Source organism: Sylvia atricapilla, chromosome 1 (assembly GCF_009819655.1).
Source record: "Sylvia atricapilla isolate bSylAtr1 chromosome 1, bSylAtr1.pri, whole genome shotgun sequence".
Taxonomy (NCBI): Eukaryota; Metazoa; Chordata; class Aves; order Passeriformes; family Sylviidae; genus Sylvia; species Sylvia atricapilla.
This window is the reverse complement of record NC_089140.1, coordinates 59,863,529-59,882,370: the sequence shown is the minus strand read 5'-3', so window position 1 is coordinate 59,882,370 and position 18,842 is coordinate 59,863,529. Positions and strand designations below refer to the sequence as shown.

The 18,842-nt window shown below is 40.9% G+C and overlaps 1 protein-coding gene across 1 annotated transcript in view; it reads right to left on the bottom strand.

Moving 5' to 3' along the window:
• KIAA0319 (KIAA0319 ortholog) overlaps window positions 1–10,988 on the bottom strand; it is a 31,449-nt gene extending 20,461 nt beyond the window's left edge. The window contains 5 exon segments of the mRNA XM_066328939.1: window positions 38–136; window positions 2,258–2,441; window positions 10,262–10,417; window positions 10,419–10,705; window positions 10,708–10,988. Of these exon segments, the coding sequence (XP_066185036.1) occupies window positions 38–136; window positions 2,258–2,441; window positions 10,262–10,417; window positions 10,419–10,705; window positions 10,708–10,948 (967 nt within the window). The 5' untranslated portion in view covers window positions 10,949–10,988.
• Window positions 10,989–18,842: the final 7,854 nt, after the last annotated feature.

Genomic DNA, 18,842 nt, shown 5'->3' with positions numbered 1-18,842 from the left:
GTGTGCATCTCCTTGTGTACCAAGGCATTGAACTCACCTGCGGATGGTGGTGGGACAGCAAAGGCATTCAGTTCAACCTCATTTTTGGGTAACATCACTTGTATGTTATCTCCAGCAGACACGGTAAGTTCTTTAACTGCATATAAGACAGAGTACACAATGTTGTAACAGATGGAACTGATATAAATTTAGTATCTTCAAATATTTGCAATGTATTAAGTAAGATTTGACAAGTACTCTACAGAGAATGGGCAGTGATAATTAAAAAAAATAAAACTCCTTAATGCATTACAAAATAATGATCTATTTAATCATGACTGTGATTCCTTCATCTTTTACCAAAACAAAGGTTTTTTTTCTTCTCCAGGTATGAAGTGTCGTTTTCCCTACTTATGTTTCAGAGAAAAGCATTCTCATTGTTCATTTATATCAGAGGTAACAATGCTCTGCATAAAGAGTTGTGTATTTTTCTCAGCAACTGGAAGTGCAGGAATTAAAAACACAGTTACAGAAGACAAAAAAGCATAGTAGAACTTTTATATCACACTTTCTTTCACCATACTTCGATGTCCATGTGGCACTTGTAAGGCAGGTTCTAATGCCCATCTTGTGGTCCTTACAAAAAAATCCACTTGTGTAGCAGGGCAAATGGTTGTTTCTTATCTGAACTGCCCATTCAAGCCACTTGCTATTAAGTCTTTGTCTGTGAAAACTTTTCTCTTTCAAAAAATGTCAAAGTACACAAAAACAGCTCTCAGCAGAAACACATCAAAGCAAAACTTAGCAAAAGTTCGCTTCGTCCTGTATTTCAATTGTTTTAAATATCTTACTTTTAATACTGGGAAACCACAGAACAAAAGTTCTCCAAAGGCAGCATTCACTAGGGTCTAAATGTCCAACTTACAAGCTCAGAAAAGATGCCAAAGAAGCTACTCAGCAGTGGCAGCTGATGGGTCTAAAATTGGATGAAGTGAAGACATTGACAGCACACTTTCTGTCACTGCTACTTAAATTCACCCAAGGCTTCACAATTGACCATGGAAGTTGCCCTAGACACTTGTGAAATGAAGGTTTGCACTTGGTCCTTCACATGAGATGATAATAAAATGGCTAGAAGAGGGTGATGGCCAGAAGAGAAAAGGAAGAACTGCCATTGAGACTTTCTAGATAGTCTGGCTGACAACACACAAACTTCAGGCAATCCTTGTATGAAGCAGTACCTACAATGAGATTCATCACAACCTTCCTTCCCTTCAGCTTCTTCTTCCAAACTAATTTTTGGGCCCTGTTCAACCTTTCAACCTCCTCCTTCATGGGAGGAGGAGGAAGAGCTGCCTAGTCAACAGTCAGTGTTAATGACGATCCATTGCCTTGGAGAGGAATCTCTTGTAGCTCATATCTCTTCCTCTTACCGTCTATTCCTATCCTGGCTGGCAGGTTGCATTTTGGTGGAGGGTGTCAAGAATGTCCCAAAGCAGACTTTCTCTACCAGGAAGTGAAGGGCTTAGCCCTCCACACCCATCAGAACATCAGGAGTGCAGAAAAACACACATCTGTGCTTCTCTGCTTCTTTGTCAGTGTGCTCAGGGAGGCAGGAAAGTCAGCATGAGAAAGGAGATACACAAACATACACACAGAATTTAACACTACAGAGGACATGGTGGTTAAAAGCCACCTTTTAAAATAAAAAGCATTTGTTCTACAGCTGTAAGTGTGATAAGCTTCCCCACAGTTTTGAAATTAGAGTAAAATTGTTTTCCCAGGATTTGGAGGCTATGCTCTCCACTGTTAAGGGCTGAGCTTCCTGAGGTCCCACCTATGTTGCTGCATATCTGGCAACTATGGATAGGCTTCTACTGCAGAGTTTCTGAGAGAGAACAATGTTCTGAAGCGTCACACCAAAAATTTCTATGACTAGAAAAGACTATTCTGAAACCCCAGAAAACCTCAGGTATTGCTTACCAAGTGAGAAAAAACACTTAAAACAGGTCTTAATCTCCACTTTTTACTTGAGTTGTCATTTACCACTAATGGTGGACTTGGTCAGGGTTTTGTCTCAGAATTAAGTGACTTCAGGGTCTGGGGTTTGAAGTGTTACTGTAGGTCTACAGGTTTAAAGTGGGATTATGTAACATTTGGATAAAGAAAGAGCTCTTACTCTAACAACAGGTTAGAAACCTGACAGTAGAAAAGCCATGCCCACCCTCTGTCCAACCTGCAGGTACCTCTCAGATTGCCAGCTATGTTGAAACATTACCTGCTTTAGCAGCAGTAGCAGGTGGTGTGAACTGCTGCATGAGCTCAGATGGTGCAGTATTAGTGGGAAGCAGCATGATCCCACCTTCAGTTGCATTCTCTGGGGCCACTGTGGGAGTCTGGGTTTTCTCTGATATGCCTGGGGAGAAATCTGATTTATCTGAAGAAGAGGAAGGTGAAGCAGCCTGAAAAAAAGAATTATAGGGAAAGAGTTCTTGTGAGACATTTTTCACATTTCTAGATTTAGAGGTATGCTGTTTTTTTAATAGCATGTAGGATGACCCTAGATATTTATGTTACTAGGAGATTTCATTCGTGTATAGAATACCCATAAACCAAGGACTGGGTTTTTTTCCTATCAAGCTTTGTAACAATGCTAATAATTTTCCAAGTTTCAGATGTAGAACAGTCATGAGGTAACCTGGAATACAACTAAGGCTACCAGTCATCAAAATATTAAACAAATGAGTATGACAGGTCTAAATATAGTCACAAATCTTTAAAAGCCAATGTCAGAAAGTCTGTGTGGTATTACTGTCTTTGTGCCATACACAAACATAACACAGTCCTTGCTTCTTACTAGATCTGCTCAGTACACAAATTGCTCATGCCTTTTTATCTCCTCAACAGTAATAAAACATTCTACATGTGTCTACTTCAGGCATCAAGCAGTACTGCCTCTCCTTGTTAGAAATCAGAACTGCAGCAAAGAACATGGCAAGTGTGGCACAAATAACTCAGCACTGGCTTAATCTTGCCTTTCAACAACACATTACATCCTCCATGGGCCAGCAGGTTTTCCTTAATATTCTTAAAACTTATTTCTGATCTAATGATATGGGAAAAGCATTTTTCCAGTTACGTCTACTGTGTTTGGCATGTGAAGGCAGAGCAAAATACTATTATTTGTACATTGACTATTAATTGAAGAATAGGATTACGAAGGTTGGCAAACTTGATAATGTGTACATTATATCACAAACAGGCTGAGGTGGAAAGGGACCCTTGGAGATCACCCAGTTCAGCCCCTGCCCCCAAAGCATGGTCAGCTACAGCAGACTGCTCAAGTTCAGTCAGGTTATGAGTATCTCCAAGGATGGAGAATCCACCTCTCTCGAAAGCCTCCAGTGTTTGGCCATCCTCACAGGAAAAAATACGGGGTTTAGTGTTTAAATAAAGTTCCTTGTATTTCATGTTGTGTCTGTTGTATCTTGTCTTGCCACTGAACAGCTGTGAGAAGAGCCTGGCTCCATCTTCTTCACACCCATCAGAGTTATTTATACGCATCTGTAAAATCCCCTGAACCCTCTCTGCTCAAGGTTGAACAGTCCCTACTATCAACTCTTTGCATTTCAGGTGCTCTACTTTCCCTTAGCAGTTATCCTCCCTAGGAAATAAGAGCAGCCCTGCCTTCTGGACAGGAGAAAAAGCTCCCTGTGCAGCTGGGAATGTGAAAGCAATGCCAGGAACTGTTCCTTCCCAGCCTGCAAGAAAACAGAGAGCACAGAAATCATCTGCAACTCCATCTCAACCTTCAACAATGGACACAGAGAAAAGATCTCTGTGCAGTGTCAGGGATTGTGGCTGCCCACCCTTGAGGATGCCAAGGAAAACACCAAGAGCTGGACTTTTGGGTGAGCCCATAACACAGACAACAGAAGCACCTTTGTGGTCAGCAGACAGCACTCTCTGAGCAGCTGGACACTGATTTCAGGATCAGGAACTGCAGCTGCCCTAAAGTAATGCCTTCAGGAATCTCACCCTTGACAGCATCATGTACAGGGAGAGCTTCAAGCCCATCCTGATTTGTATCTTGACAAAAGGTCATTTCTTCAGATAGGTCTCCATCTTTATAAAGGATCTTCTTCCCACACTTGGGCAAACCAGTGTTCTTTTGCCTTCTGAATTTGAGGGAAGTCTGCCTTCCTGGGCTTCCTCTGGCTTCTCTCCTCATCCTTTGCCAATCAAGCAGCTGAAAAGCAGCCATCATGATTTGTAGGACAGATGGAGACAAAGTCACCTCAAATATACCTTTCCAGAGTGCCTCTTCTGCAGTGGCACCAAACATCACTTCAGTCAGGAAGCCTAGGCAAGACACTGCAGTCAAAAATGGTGCCCTGTGGCACTGTCATGTCTGAAGTGGCATCACAGCCAAAAAGACAAACTAAAAATGTTAGCAGAGAGCAGACAACTGGGGAGGGACAATAGCAGAAATTAAGTTCTCAGAGAGAAGCTATTACTGAAAGATTTCCTGGAACCAATGTGGAGGGCAAGATTAACCTAAATTCCAGCTTGGGAAGTGAATATTAAAGGAAAGAATTCTTTCTGGGAGTGAGACTGTCAGGCAGTTCTGTAGGGGCTTTTGGATTGTTTGGTTTTACCCTTTTTTTACAGCCACTATTGCTCAGTACAAACACATCAATGGTGAGGACCCAGATCCTCCAGTTTTCTGGGTTTGACTTGAGTATAAATCTCTTTTGAGAATTCCAACAGAAAATGAGAACAATCATATAACATTAAGTACATATGTCAAAATAGAAAGAAAGGTAAATCTAAATATCAAAACATCTTTCAGGGTTTTATACATGCTCTATGGATCAAATAAATGTACTTTTGACCAAACAGAACCATTCTGCTTCTGCAGCCCTCAAAACTGAAACAAAGCCAAAACAAGAGATAAACATCTATATATTCAACTGCATTCTAAGCCTTAAATATGAATTCTGAAGGCAAGCCAATCAGATACTAAAAGGCTCACCATCACATAGAGTCTGCCAGCCATCTTAAGGTTTCTTAGGTAGAGATTTATGCATTTTGACTGCACCATTATCCCTGAAAATACAATAAGCACAAGAATTCAGTCAGGCCTTAGCTATGAGTAAATGTTCAGAACATTGCAGCATCAACATACCATAGCAGCTAGACTCTAAGACCTGAAAAACCTCACTTGGCTTAGTAGATCAGCAGTTAACTAGAAATTTTAAAAAGAAATTAATTCTTTGCAGTTATCTCACTTCAAGGATGAACAGCACTGCAGATTTCTGTTCTGGGCAGCTGGATAGCATATACTTTGTACAGATTTCTGAATGTACTCATATTATTGAGCTGCCAGAGACAGCTCAATAACAGTCCAAAAGATCCCACTGAACTCTGATGTAAACCCAACAGTCAGGTGGCTCACTTAAATGACAAACCCCACGTTCTCTCTCCCAAATCACACACATAAACTCCCTCCATCTGACTGCATTTATGACAAGGGTGCTCCAAGGGCACCACTCCAGAGGTCTGTGTTTGGTTGGTTTCTCAGTTTAAAATCTCTGTGCAGGTCCTTGTTCAAAGAACACAGCACCTGCGGACACCACATCTTGCTGACTACTGTGAAGGGAGAGAATCAGGGAATCACATTTTTGCCACCTTGCTCTGTCTGGCTTGTCAAAACAGCGTTGTCTGGAAACTGCAGAAGGGAATGCGTCAACACAGATCCAAGAACAGAGATATAGAATTGCTGTAGCAGATTGAGAGGACGATAGGAAAACATTGTATAATGTGCAATAAACAGGCCAATTCATTAAACCTAGAAGCAAGTATGATTTTAAGACCTTCATATTTTCATAACCTCTACAAAACCACCACAGTTTGAGAGGTTGTTTGGATTATATACCAATGGAAAAGTTATTTGGAGACCTCTCAACATTTTTAATCCAGCATAAAAATTAAAGATTTCCTTCATAACAAAATTTGGTGTTTTCAAAAACCAACCTTTTTCAGAAGCAAACACAAGTATGTGCTAAACAATCCATATGAGATTTGATCAAAATGTCTGCTTGCTGGAGAAGAGACACATAAGAAGGAAATTCTATCACCAGAATATATCACAGTCAGCTTCTATTTAACTAGGGTCACAAGTAAAGTTCCCAAACCAGAAAAAACTTGAAGCCAAGCTGAAAATTTGTGTTAGGCATACCTGGCAGGGCTTAGTGGCAGAGGATTGGCTGCAGGGGCCACCCTGGTGGTTCCAGTCAGTTGGGCAGTGGATGGAACAAAGCCACCACGCACCAACACCACAAACTCTCAAACCTGTTATGAGGGAGGGCTGAGAATTAATTCATGCCTATAATGATATTTTATATAAAGTGCTGAAAGTTATATGAAGCACCCCTTTTGTAAAATTCAGACTGCAAACTCAGGGAGAGACTTCATTTGCATTCGAAGGCACAGAGCAAAGTTCAGAACCAAGGTGGTAGACCTCATTTGCACTTGAAGGAATAGGGTGAAATAACATTTCCTTGAAACGAGACAAGGAGCGATCATCATCTGACTACCACACCCCAAGCCACCTGGCACCCACGTCACCTGGACCCCCATCGCCACCTGGACCCCCGTCGGGCCAGAGGGAAGAGACGAAAAGACTTCAGTAACAACTATGCAATGCAAGAGATAACACCATATCGGGACGACTGAGGAGATTTACATCCTGGATCTAGCCTGAGGGCACAAAAACTGTATAAAAATTAAGATCCAGCAGCAGTTTCTCGTGAACAAGAGATGGACTGTTCTGCCAGATAGACCGTTAGTCCAACCTTGTCTCACCAGGTGCCGAGTCCCGGGGCTCGACATCTTCAACAAACAATCATATTTTTGGTGGTGGGCTTTTTATTTCTTTGTAACCAAATTGACTTAATAAATTTCTTTATATAAAATAATTCGGGCTATTTCGCTTATAACAAACCTATTTAAAAAAAGAGCAATAGCCACCGTGGGCAGGGGACACAGGAGGATGTGGGGGCATGCACAACAGGAGACATGAGAGGAAACATCTGGAAGCAAACATTATTGTGTGCAGGGCTGGAGACACCCTCAAGGAAGCATGAACTCCATGCCACCTCCCAAGGAAATGAGGCCCACAGAGAAGCCACACCAATGCTGATGAAAGAAAGAACAGTGGCAGAAAAGAGAAAGAAGTGGACAAGTGGCAAAAAGGAGACTGCCACGCACTGACCTCAACCTCCTGTGCCACCTCTGCTTCCTCACCAAAGTGACCGAGCATAATGTGCAGTGAAAGGAAGGGGAGTGGAGACTAGGAAGGAGAGAGGAAATGTGTCTGGACTGAAGCTGATTCTAGGGAAAGCCACGAAAACTATTTGCTAAAACCACTCATCATCTCCATTTCTCCCACATGTCCAAATTCAAACGATTCTCACCTAGGAACAAAGGTTGCTTAAGCTCTGGCAGTTTCGGAAAGCCTTCCACTTCCCAGGTTCTTTCTTTACACTAATAGAGAGCCATTAGAGCCATTTCTCAATACATGTCATGAACAGCTTTTGATGTTATCCCATTAACGTGCTTTCTACAGCTCTGCTCACAGAGCACGTCCCAACCACCTTCTAACTACACTTGTCTTAATCAGTTCTCCAGCACCATTATCAGCTGTGGCTAAAGACCAACCCAGGTTTGGAGTTTCATCCCTTCTGCACTGGAAGCAGCAAGCTCATTCCTCAGCCTTTCTACTGAATTTTAGCGGCTGTGCTAGCATAATGTTAGCATATATAAAGATTCACACAAAAAATGACTCCTCTGTGTCCTGGTGAGAAATAGGTTTCTCTAAATTTCACTTTACAATAACTCCCATCTACACAGTGTTTAAAGAGTAAGCAAAATCTTTATATTCTGTCTGGGGTAGGAAAATCAAAGCAGAGATCTACGAAGTCGGCTTGGCCATATATAGTTATCACTGCTTCAGGATGTGAAATCTCAACTTTCATAAAATGGTATTAATATGATCTCTTAGGGAACAAACTGCTCAGCTCTGACACATAGCTTAGGTAAGCTCAACGTTTATGACTACTCTAAGGCACATGGCATAAGCAGTTCAGTTAGCAGGGACTCTGACAATTGGCTAAATATTCACTAATGGGTCTTCCATTAGACAGAAAAAATGCAATGGAACAAGTTCCAAACCTTACTGCACACTTAAAGTGAACAAGTATGTAGAGCATGGAGCTGCTGAGGTTCTTGGTGTGGCTTGATTCCCAGCACACTTCACAGGCAGTAACTAAAAGATGCTTGCAAGTATCCCCTGGCAGATGGAAGGAAATATGGGTGATGAGTTTCATATAGCAGTGAGTGTCCTTAATTTTAAATCTTGTAAGAATAGTTCAGCTATTGCCCTGTATTAGAACTAACTGCACCACGAGTGCATGACAGAATGTCACTCTAAATTTTATTAGCAGGGACAGTCTACTTTGGTATCATACTCTTCATATGTACATATATACATAGTTCTTGCATACTAAGAAAAAACCAACCAATATCTACTCTCTCACCTAAACTCCCATGTTAATTATACTCCATTTTGAGATGTGCATGGTAGGAGCTTTTAAATAAGTCTCCCATCATCAACTTTGCTTGCAGAAGCAGTATCTAATTTTCAGCTTGCCACAGCATCGTTCTGTTGTCAAGTGTTCTTCCACACTCATTAAGATGAGTTCTAATCTCTTCTCACTTGTGTCAACACGCTCCAGACTAACTTAGTCATAAAAGTCACAAGGCTACCTTGACTCTACAGGAGGTGGTCCTTGAAAAGCAATCTGCTGTCATGGCTCTCACTGAACTCCAGGGCAATCTCCCTTGCAATTCTTCCAAACAGATCCCACAACAGGCCAAGACTGCTCTGCTGCAGCCCATGCTGTGACCCTGCTCCTTACTTATTCCTGCCCCTCTTACGAGCTTCTAGCTCATGCCTGCATCCCTAACTAATCCTTTGTTTCCTGCAAGGGTGAGGTCCAGTGAGTGGAGTCTCTCCTTCTCAACCCTTGGAAGCAATTCAAAGCAACTTCTTAAAGTTACCAGCATCCTTCAGAAACCTTCTGCACAGCTTTTGCCCCGCTCTCTTGCCCTCCTCGTAGGTATTGGGGTGTCTTAAATCCACCATGAGGACCAGGGCTGTTAACAGGAGGCTCCTTCCAATTACCTGAAGTCTTTATCTGTTACTTATGACTTGCTGCTCTCCACACATAAGTCATCCCCGCCTAGAACTGCAGTTGTCACACATTTCACGCAACTTTCTTATTTGCTTGCATTTTTCTTCCCTACAGTACAGCAATAAATTACCATTTTTACAGCAAGAGATACTTGCTGGTTACAAAATCTTGTGGAACTTGAGAGCAAGGTCAGCTAACACTGATCGATTTCCCTCTTTCCTCTGGCAAGGGGAGTCAAGCCCAGGGAATGCTGAATTTACAGCCTGTTTAAACTTTCCAGCTGAACCCACGCTGTTCTTGAGAAACCAGTCCCTTTAGTTTCAACTGATCAAATTAGCTGACATAAATAGAGAACAGGTTGCACCTTACTAAACAGACAACAGGTGAATCTTACTTATACTGACAATATATTGGATTTTAAGTAATTAACTTATTTTTCTAATTATCAGACTCAATGATTCTGAGAACAGACACACCTTACCCACTTTATCCTGCTGCACATCATGGTCCAAAACTGCTATCATCCTTCCTTAAGTTCCATGCCCCTCTCATGTTTTAAAAGCACTATAAATATTAACTCAGCACTTACATCTCTAACCACCCCTGTGCATTAGTAGCATGAAATCCATGAAGAAGGCCCAATTTTATTGATGGAGGAATTTATGTTCCACCATCTTGGCCTTTGGATACCAGAGGGTCTACTAGTACTGCTCTACCTACTTCCATTGAGTCACCAGGGGTCAGAAGTGAAGACCACTGTAACACTATTATATGATGTCCAGGTTCACTCACTTGGACACTTTCAAGGAAACCTCACAGTGCCCTAAAAGGAACTTTATTTCTTATCTTCTGATGAAAAAAGACAATCCATCCCCTTCAGCCTCTTTTACATGGTAACATAACTAAGTCATTTGAGAGTTGTAATATTACCAAGCAATAACCTAAGACTTTTGAAGACTTGAAAACTAAAATAATTTTCAAGTAGCCTCACCATACTTTGGCTGCTTCCTGAGGGAAAAACATACCTCTTTTTGCAAAGCATCCTCAGGTTGTGCAAGTGGAACAGCTGCTTCCCTTTCAACTGTTGTTGCAGGGAGTGGTGTAATCTCCGGAAGGGATGACCTCTCTGTGGACTGTTCATTGATGGAAATCAGTTCAGAGCTGTTTTTATTCAGAAAGCTTTTCCACCTTCCCAGCCTCCCCTTTCTTTTCAGTAAAATCTTCCTGGTTATCTCCATCATCACCTGTGGAAGTGTTGAAGCCATTTTCACCTGCCACCATCAGGCCCCAGTCAGCATAATCCATACTGTCCTTCTGCTCGTGCTTGATGCCCAACTCAAAGGGGTCCTGCTCCAACTCTTTATAATCTTCAATGTATTCAGGTATCTCCTCAAGGCTGGGGTCTTTTCCAAGCAGAGACAGCTTCTTCAGGCTACTCACTTCCTCTGATGGCTCATTCTGGAGTCCACAGAGTGGACCATGCTTGGGATCACTTGCCCAAAACCCTAGCAGTGAGGCTGGCCTCTGAGAGGCCTCAGCACAAAGACAAGGTAGGACTTCACAGTTTCAATTTTTTTAGGCTCACAATTGTCCTTGTGTTGGCAGTTCACGATGTAACAGCGCCGTTCAAACATCCAGGACAAGTCACAACCAGAGAGGTCACAACACGCTGCGATGCAGTCGGACACTGACAAAGCGTGAGGAACTCGCATGATTTTAGTAGTTTCTAAGTTGGGAGATATTACTGCACCTGAATATGTGCTCCTTCTCTGCACTGCTCACAACTGGAACCTGCAACAACACCACCAACATAAGGCACAGCACTACAACCAAGCCATAACATAGTTTACTACGACTATAAATGGGCTTTCAAGATAGAGACAGGTGGTACTGTGTTTAAAAAAGCTCATTTCCTTCCACTAACATTATCACTACCTTTTTAAACATGTCCTTTTGCAGTAATATTTTGTACTTTGGAGGTTTTTTTCAGTATAGGACATTGACATATTTTTGCAGAAGCACCTTTTACTCCTGCGCTACAAATTCAAATACATAGAGATGAAATCAAATTGCCAATACTTTAAAACAAGAACAAAGCGAGCATAAAAAAATCCCAAAAAACCAACAACCAACCAACCAAAAAAAACAAAATAGGGTACCTCCATTAGTCTCACAGCATGTTCTTACTGGGATCTTTAAAAAACATGTTTTAAGACAAAACTCAAATAAGATGCCTGTAGCATGTCATTGTTTCACTTGAGGGAGAAGCGAGTAAAACTCTAAATAGGAGAAAGATCTGCCATCTCATCTGAATATCATGAACATTTCCTCACTCCAACATACTTACTGGTCTTAATATAAAACCTGGATCAATTTCTTAAACTTTTGCTGCTTTACCCACAAGTTCATGTGAAAACCCAAGAGCTTGCTTCAGTATGGAGTCTTTCCTTCATTTTGCAGTAAAGCTGCAATCTTTTAACGTGACATCAGCACATAACAGACTGAGTGTGAAATGGTCAAAAAAAGCATGAATCAACATATTATATATTCCAGTCAGTTTTTAACATGTTTTCTAGGGTTTTTTCTCTAGTTATAACTGCTCTTCAGAATTTATCTTCCTAAAATCCAATTGTATTTCAAGAGAGTTGAGTAACACCAGAAATTATTCTCTTCAGTTTTTAACTGGACTTGCTAACTCAATGAATGGAAACAATATGCCCCCACCGTGGAGCTAGACAGGAATGGAAGACAAAGCTGACTTTGTCTGCTTTGTACCTCATTATTTACAATAGTTTGGTCAGGAAAAATTAAATCAAGGAGAAAGGAATAGGCTGGCAGGAGGGGTTAGGTCTGAATATGAGATGCTGAGGATTCTCCAATACATGCAATGTGTCCAGCACCCCACTACAGTTTCACCACCTCATCTGAGCTAAACTCCAGCACACTCCTTCATAATTCATGGTCTGAATACAGCTATCAAAATATATGTAGGGAATCAAACTGCCTGGGAAGAAATGTAGAGCTTGCAAAGTAGCTTAGTTCAATGCAAAAAATCCCAAATCAAACAAACAAACAAACATAAAAAATGCAACCACATACTGAGGGAATAGAGGGATAAGAGTGGGCAAGATGGTAGGATGGGTTTTGGCAGAGCTGGCTGTGTGGGGTAAAGAAAAACATGAAACGAAAACAAATTTTAAAGAAGACTGATGACTTGCCAATAGGTATAGCTGAATAGGAAGCTGACAAAAAGGAAAAAGAGCTTCAAGTACCATTTTTCTGACTGCAGCTACTCCTTCACACAGAGCTAGGATGCTGTCAACTGTTCCACTTTACACTTCCAGTGAAAAAAATCTTTCCAGGGAAACATGCACTTAAAACAACCTATCCTGTTCTTACACAGCCCAGACATGAAGTATCCTCATCTGCACCCAGAAAGGTTTAAGATTTCTGCTTTTTTTTTTCTGTTACACTGCATATAAACATTTCCTCTATATTCCTTTTTACCTCCAAGAAGGCCCTGGCAGAGACTCAGAATTGTCACCACAAGTCTTTCCTTTAAGTTGTCTGCACAACTTAGAAGAAAAACTCTGGGTTAAAATGAATACAGGAGTCAGGCATCCCATTCACCATTCTGTCTTTTTTTGCATCTCATATGCATTTAGTTAATCCTATAAAACAGTAGAGAGATGAGAAATAGGCCTTTAAAAGGGGAAAACAGAAACATGACTCTGTGCAAATGTGTACTATTAAGTCAGTAACAAATCATCACAATGAATACTTTAGGAAAAGGATTACTAATTGGGCCAAAAAGTTCCTTTGATGGCTGTTTTGATCACCCCCCCCCTTTAACTTATTCCTGAAATAGAAAGTGAAGAGTTGTTTAAAAAAAAAAAAAAAAAACAAAAACAACAACAAAAAAAAAAAAAAAAACACCAAACCTGAAGGTTTCACTATTTATTTGTTCAGAACAGAATGACCAACAGTTCTTGTTTTAGAGACGGGCTACACAACTGGAACACTCCACAGCTCTCACCCGAGGCCAGACTTCAAGTCCTCAATCAGCTTCAAATCTCACTCTGCCACTTACAGTTTGACACATCACTTATCACACTGCAGAGTCAACATCCCACAAAATTCATGGTGCTTCTTTAGCCATAGAGAGAAACAAGTCCAGCACATTTCTAAGATGATACATGACTTTGAACCTAGATCTCCCAAGCATACAACCTAGCCACAAACCTTGGCTACCTGCTTTTGCAAATGTCAAAAGGCCTTGGTTTCATCCCAACATGGAACAGGAAAAAAATCTAAAGTAATGGAAGTTTCATCTCTTGCTTTATCCAGCACTACACCTGAGTTGAATTGTAGAAGTAGGTGTGCAAGAATGGATGAATTCATATAGCTATTTTGGCCTCACACTGCATGTGTCCACTAGTTGTCTTCATATGAAAAATATGTAAGATCTACTTAGAGTGAACTTGATCTGACCTTTAATTTCATATTCTTTTTCATCTAATCTTCAGTCTGCAGTGGACTCAAATAGGGAAAGCAAGGTCTCATATTTACAGAAAATTTACTGAAGATGTGCCACATATGAAAGGTCAATTAGTAACATTGGTATCTGCTACAGTATTACCCACTGTGTGAGGTCATAGCAACAGCTATTTTAATTTAGTCAAACTGATCTCAGGAATTAAATCAATGTTCCACTCTGACCAGTAATGGCAAAACCCAGCATCATGCAATTCTCTTTATTTCATAAGTACTCATTCAAGTTACAACAGGAAGACTGATTCCCTTTGAGACAATAATTTTGAAGAATTAAGAACTTTAGTTAAACTAGATATTGCTGAGGTAGACTTCCCTTTGCTAACTGGATATTGTTGAGGTAAACTTCCCTTTGTTAATAGAAGCCGGATTTAAGGAACTGATAAATCAGGAGGCCTGTCGACTTAATCAATAGACTCGAAGAACAATGTGTGATCATAAATCAGATAGTCTTGAGAAAACAGGATCCAGGTGTCACCACACTAAAAGGTTAAAAAGTCAAAGCGAGGAAGACCCATCTTACTTCATCATTTTGGGACCCCACCCCATAAGAAGGACCACCGACCCATTTCAAGAACAAACTACGCATGCTTAATTGCTTTTTGGCTAAGTACCATGCGAAGGGGGAATGGGATGGACCAGAGTTATGAATATGCAGTTTGTGTTTTGGGTATTCAACACTCTTGTGCATAAAAAGACCGTGTGAGCATCTGTAATTGCATGTGTGTATTTCGGAGCTGTCCCGCACGCTGCCCAGCGTTGTAATAAACATAGACTTTCTAACTTCAAACTGTTAGAGAGTCTTTGTCCGTCATAGTTGGCTATCGGTATTAGATGAATATCCATATTTTTTTAATAAATCACCTTTATTAAAAGCACTGAAAACCCTTTGAATATGAGTCAATAGCCTAAAACTTCTGCAAGCTAAGTTTTCCCCTTCCTATTAGCTGCACCCTGTTACATCCACAGTAGCATAACACTGACAAATCCAGAGACTTAGTCAGGCAAATTGGTCACTGTAAAAAACTCCCAATTTATATCCCCCACCAAAATCCTAATACAGTCACAGCGTGGAATAAAGTTTCATTGTAAAGAGATTCCCTCATTCAATGAGGGAACATTGGCACCTTTCCTTGAGCTTCACACTTCTGCTCCTTCTCATCTTGGAGCACGAGTCCACTACTGATGTCAAGAGCCCATCACGACACAGCTGTTCCCCTGTTGCAGTTGGCTGGAGACCTTTCCTCAAGGGCATGTGTTGTTCTAAGGGTTGTTCTCCCCCATGCTCACACAGTAATGAGCACTCGAGTACTTGATGGCAAGTATTCTTTAGTCAGTCAGTAGCAAATTGTGATGGTGTACTAACACTGAGGTCATCACAGCTAATCACCCCAGCAGGAAGCCCTGCAAGGGCAAACTATCCACTCTCTTTGCTTCCCCTAGCAGCCAGCAAGCACTGTAAGAAGCAGCAGAAAGAAGGGGCAAGAGGAAACGTACAGTAATGGAGAAAAGCTCAGATTCAGACCTTGCACCTAGGAAAGTCACATTTGACCACGACCTCATAACCGTTTTGCTGGCAGCACAGCACTGAGAGCCCACATAGACATTATTCTCATAGCCTAAAAGCCTATGAACTACCTGTGCATGGAGGATCCTATAGCAGTTTGCCACAGGAAGAGTAGGATTGTCCCTGTTTTCTTGCCATAAACTCCATACACTCTCTTTTAGTAGCAAACTAGTTGTATTCTCTTTTAGGTTTGTTTAGTGATTTTTTTAAAATCTATCCAAGTAACTTTTACCTCATTTGGTGAATTTTGAGATTAAAATATCAGTATAGTATCAGTACCAGTAAAAAATAACTTCTGTTTTTCTACTACAATAATAACACGCTGAAACAATTTTGATAAGGTTCTGGAAGCAAAATTAAAACAAGGTTTTATTTTTAGTTACAGTCATCTGAGAGGAGAAATTAAATTTCCAATTTTCAAGCTAGAGAGAACTTCCATAGCAGAGCTATGAACCCTGCAAAGAACACTTCGTATCATAAATGATGAAAAAGGCTTATACTCCATCAGCTTTGGTAATGCCTACAGAAGGTACTGTCCTGGAAACCAGAAAAGCAGCATCACTGACATCTGACATTTCAGCATTGGTTCCTCTAGCAGCAGCTAACATCTCTGCACACCATGAAAGCATTTTCATTCTTTACTGTAGTCAGTCCTGAGGTTGCTCAGATGCGGATATCTCTCAGGTCTTTAAACACAGATACATATGCGATAACAAAGTACCCTTTTGGGTGTTGGTAAAGGTGCTGACTGAGGAACAAACAGATTAAAAAGTGGTCAGTTACAGAAAAGCAAATCCTCAACACAAGCTACCACAGTAATCTAGTTACAGCTGCAAATAATGATCTACAAAGCCTTTATGGTCATTACAGCACTCTTCACACTTCTTTCGTCCAGGATCTGTCATGCCAGCATAATTAGTTCATTGGGTCTGATGATCTTTTTCCAAGTATTGTTTTCATTCCAAGAAGTGTCATCATCCCCTCTTTGTCACTTATAAACCAACTAAGTGCTATGTAAAAAGAAGGAAAAGAAAAAAGAAAAAGAGAAAAAAAAGAAAAAATGAAAAAAAAGAAAAAAAAAGAAAAAAAAAAGAGAAAAAAAAAAGAAAAAGAAAAAAGAAAAAAAGAAAAAAGATAAAAAGAGAAAAGAAAAAAGAAAAAAAAAAAGAAAAAAGAAAAAGAAAAAAGAAAAAAAGAAAAAAAAGAAAAAAAAAAAAAGGATTGCATGGCTGCATTACTGCTTACTCTCTCCACAAGGGAAATACCACACCACTTCCAACAGAGGTATGGAAAATTGAACTATCCTGCCTACAGCATAACTCCTACAATCGCAGAGATTGTAATCAAGCCTACACACCTTGTATGTCTGGAAAGACCTGTGTGAACCAGGACACTAGAACATCTAGGCATGGTCGTATAAGCAACAAAGAATGCACCATGACTCCAGGGCAGTGGTTCCACTGTCATTTCAAAGGCACACCTACATCTTAAACTGTCCCTTGACATTCCTGGCCTGGGTTTTACATGCCAGACATGGGAAGAAAGTGTATTAATCTTTCTCAAAGTCCAAGACCAGTAGTAGTGAAACGTGTTGAAAATATTGGGTTGTAATGTATTTAGAAACACCTCTGCTAGAGTAAAGAAGAGGACATTGGTGAAGGCTATCAAAGAACCTGGGAGATGATATAACCTACATCTGGGCTATGCAGACTTGAAAACAGGAGACAAGACGGCCCAGCACCCGTGATTGCAATTACCTGCTAACTGCTGTTTATATTTTTTTGAGTGGCTAATCTCAAAACAAAGCATGCCACACACACACATAATATGACAAAACAAAGTCAGCCATGGAACACTACTCTATTGCAGAAAAATGCATTTCAACAGCATATTTCCAAGGTCTGCTTCAAATACCAGATTAGAATATGCTGCTCAAGTGAGAGCTAGATAATTGCTTCCAAGATCGGGACTCCAGTTGCCAAAGTAACTCATGTTTCTGTGCTGGAAAACAATGGTCTCCTCTTTCTCACAGAGAAAAAAAGAAATTGACACATTAGCAAAAAAAACCCAAAACATTAATTATTGGCCAGAATAATTGAAATGTATTTAAATTTATGCTGCTTTCATTAATGAATGGACTCAAAAAAGTGGAATGAGATTATAAGTATGCTAAGGAATGTCTATACCGATAAATTAGGAGCTGCATCGAGAGGTTCTGGCAATCAATCACCCAAAATGCATGAGATGTTGAGTGGCAGAAGCAAGGTACACACTCATACCTATTGCTACACTTAGCTCAAGCCTCCTGAGTAGCATGAACATTAGTCAGTGATGGATTATCTGTATCAATTGGGTTTATGTGGTAAATCTTGGTAGTTGGGGGTAGGGGAAAATGGACTACCAAAATGTCTTTGTGAAAAGACACCAGAAAATGCCCCATGTCAGGACAGAACCTGTTACAAGACTGACTCCCAACTCACCAAGGCTGAGCCAAACAGGGACAATGGCATCTCCTTTGTGATAAGGTTTTAGAAAGGGGCAAAAAGCCTGGCATGACCACAGCAGGCAGGAGAGAGGAGTAAGAAAAATGTGAGAAAAGTCATCCTGCATCCTGTATACAGCAACGTCAGTGAAGATCGGGTAGGAATTCCCCTGCAGCTGTGGTGAAAACCATGGTGAAGCACATTGTCCTGCTGCAGTCCATGGAGATCCACAGTGAAGCAGATACCTACCCCTGCAGCCCATGGAGGACCCCACCTCAAAGCAGGTGGGTAAATCCTGAAGGAGGTTGTGAAACCTTAAAAAACCCAGGCTGAAGCACGCTCCTGGCCTGAACTGCAACCCCATGAAGAGGAGCTCACATGGAAACGTATTTTTGTGTGACCCCACAGGGGATCCACACTGGAGCAGCCTGTTCCTGAAGGACTTTCATGTGAAAAGGACACGTGGTGGTATAGTTCTTGAAGAATTTGAGCCCATGGGAAAGACCCCATCCTGGAGTAGGGAAAGGGTATGAGGAGAAAGGTGCAACAGAGAGGAAGCATTATGAACTAATTGCAACCTTCATTCCCTGGCTCTCTGACCTGCTCAGGGGAAGAAAGAAGAACTGGGAGTAAAGTTGAATAAAGAAAGATGGAGAAGTGAGGGCAAGGTGTTTTTATAGTAGTTCTTACTTCTCATTATCCTGCTCTGCCTAATTGACAACAAATTAAATAAACTTCACTAAATCAAGTCTCATCAGCTCTTGACTGCAACTGGAACATGACCTCCATGTCTTGATCTCAATCCATTGGAGATTTTTATCTTATTTTTCTCTCCCATCTTGATGAGAAAGGGAAGTGATAGAGTGATTTGCTGTGCACCTGGCAGCTAGCAAAGGTCAACCTACACATTCATTAAAATCAGTAAAACACTATTAGTCAAAAACCATCATGCCCAAAATAAAACTAAATAAATATCACCTAAACAGGACAGAGCAGCCCACCTCA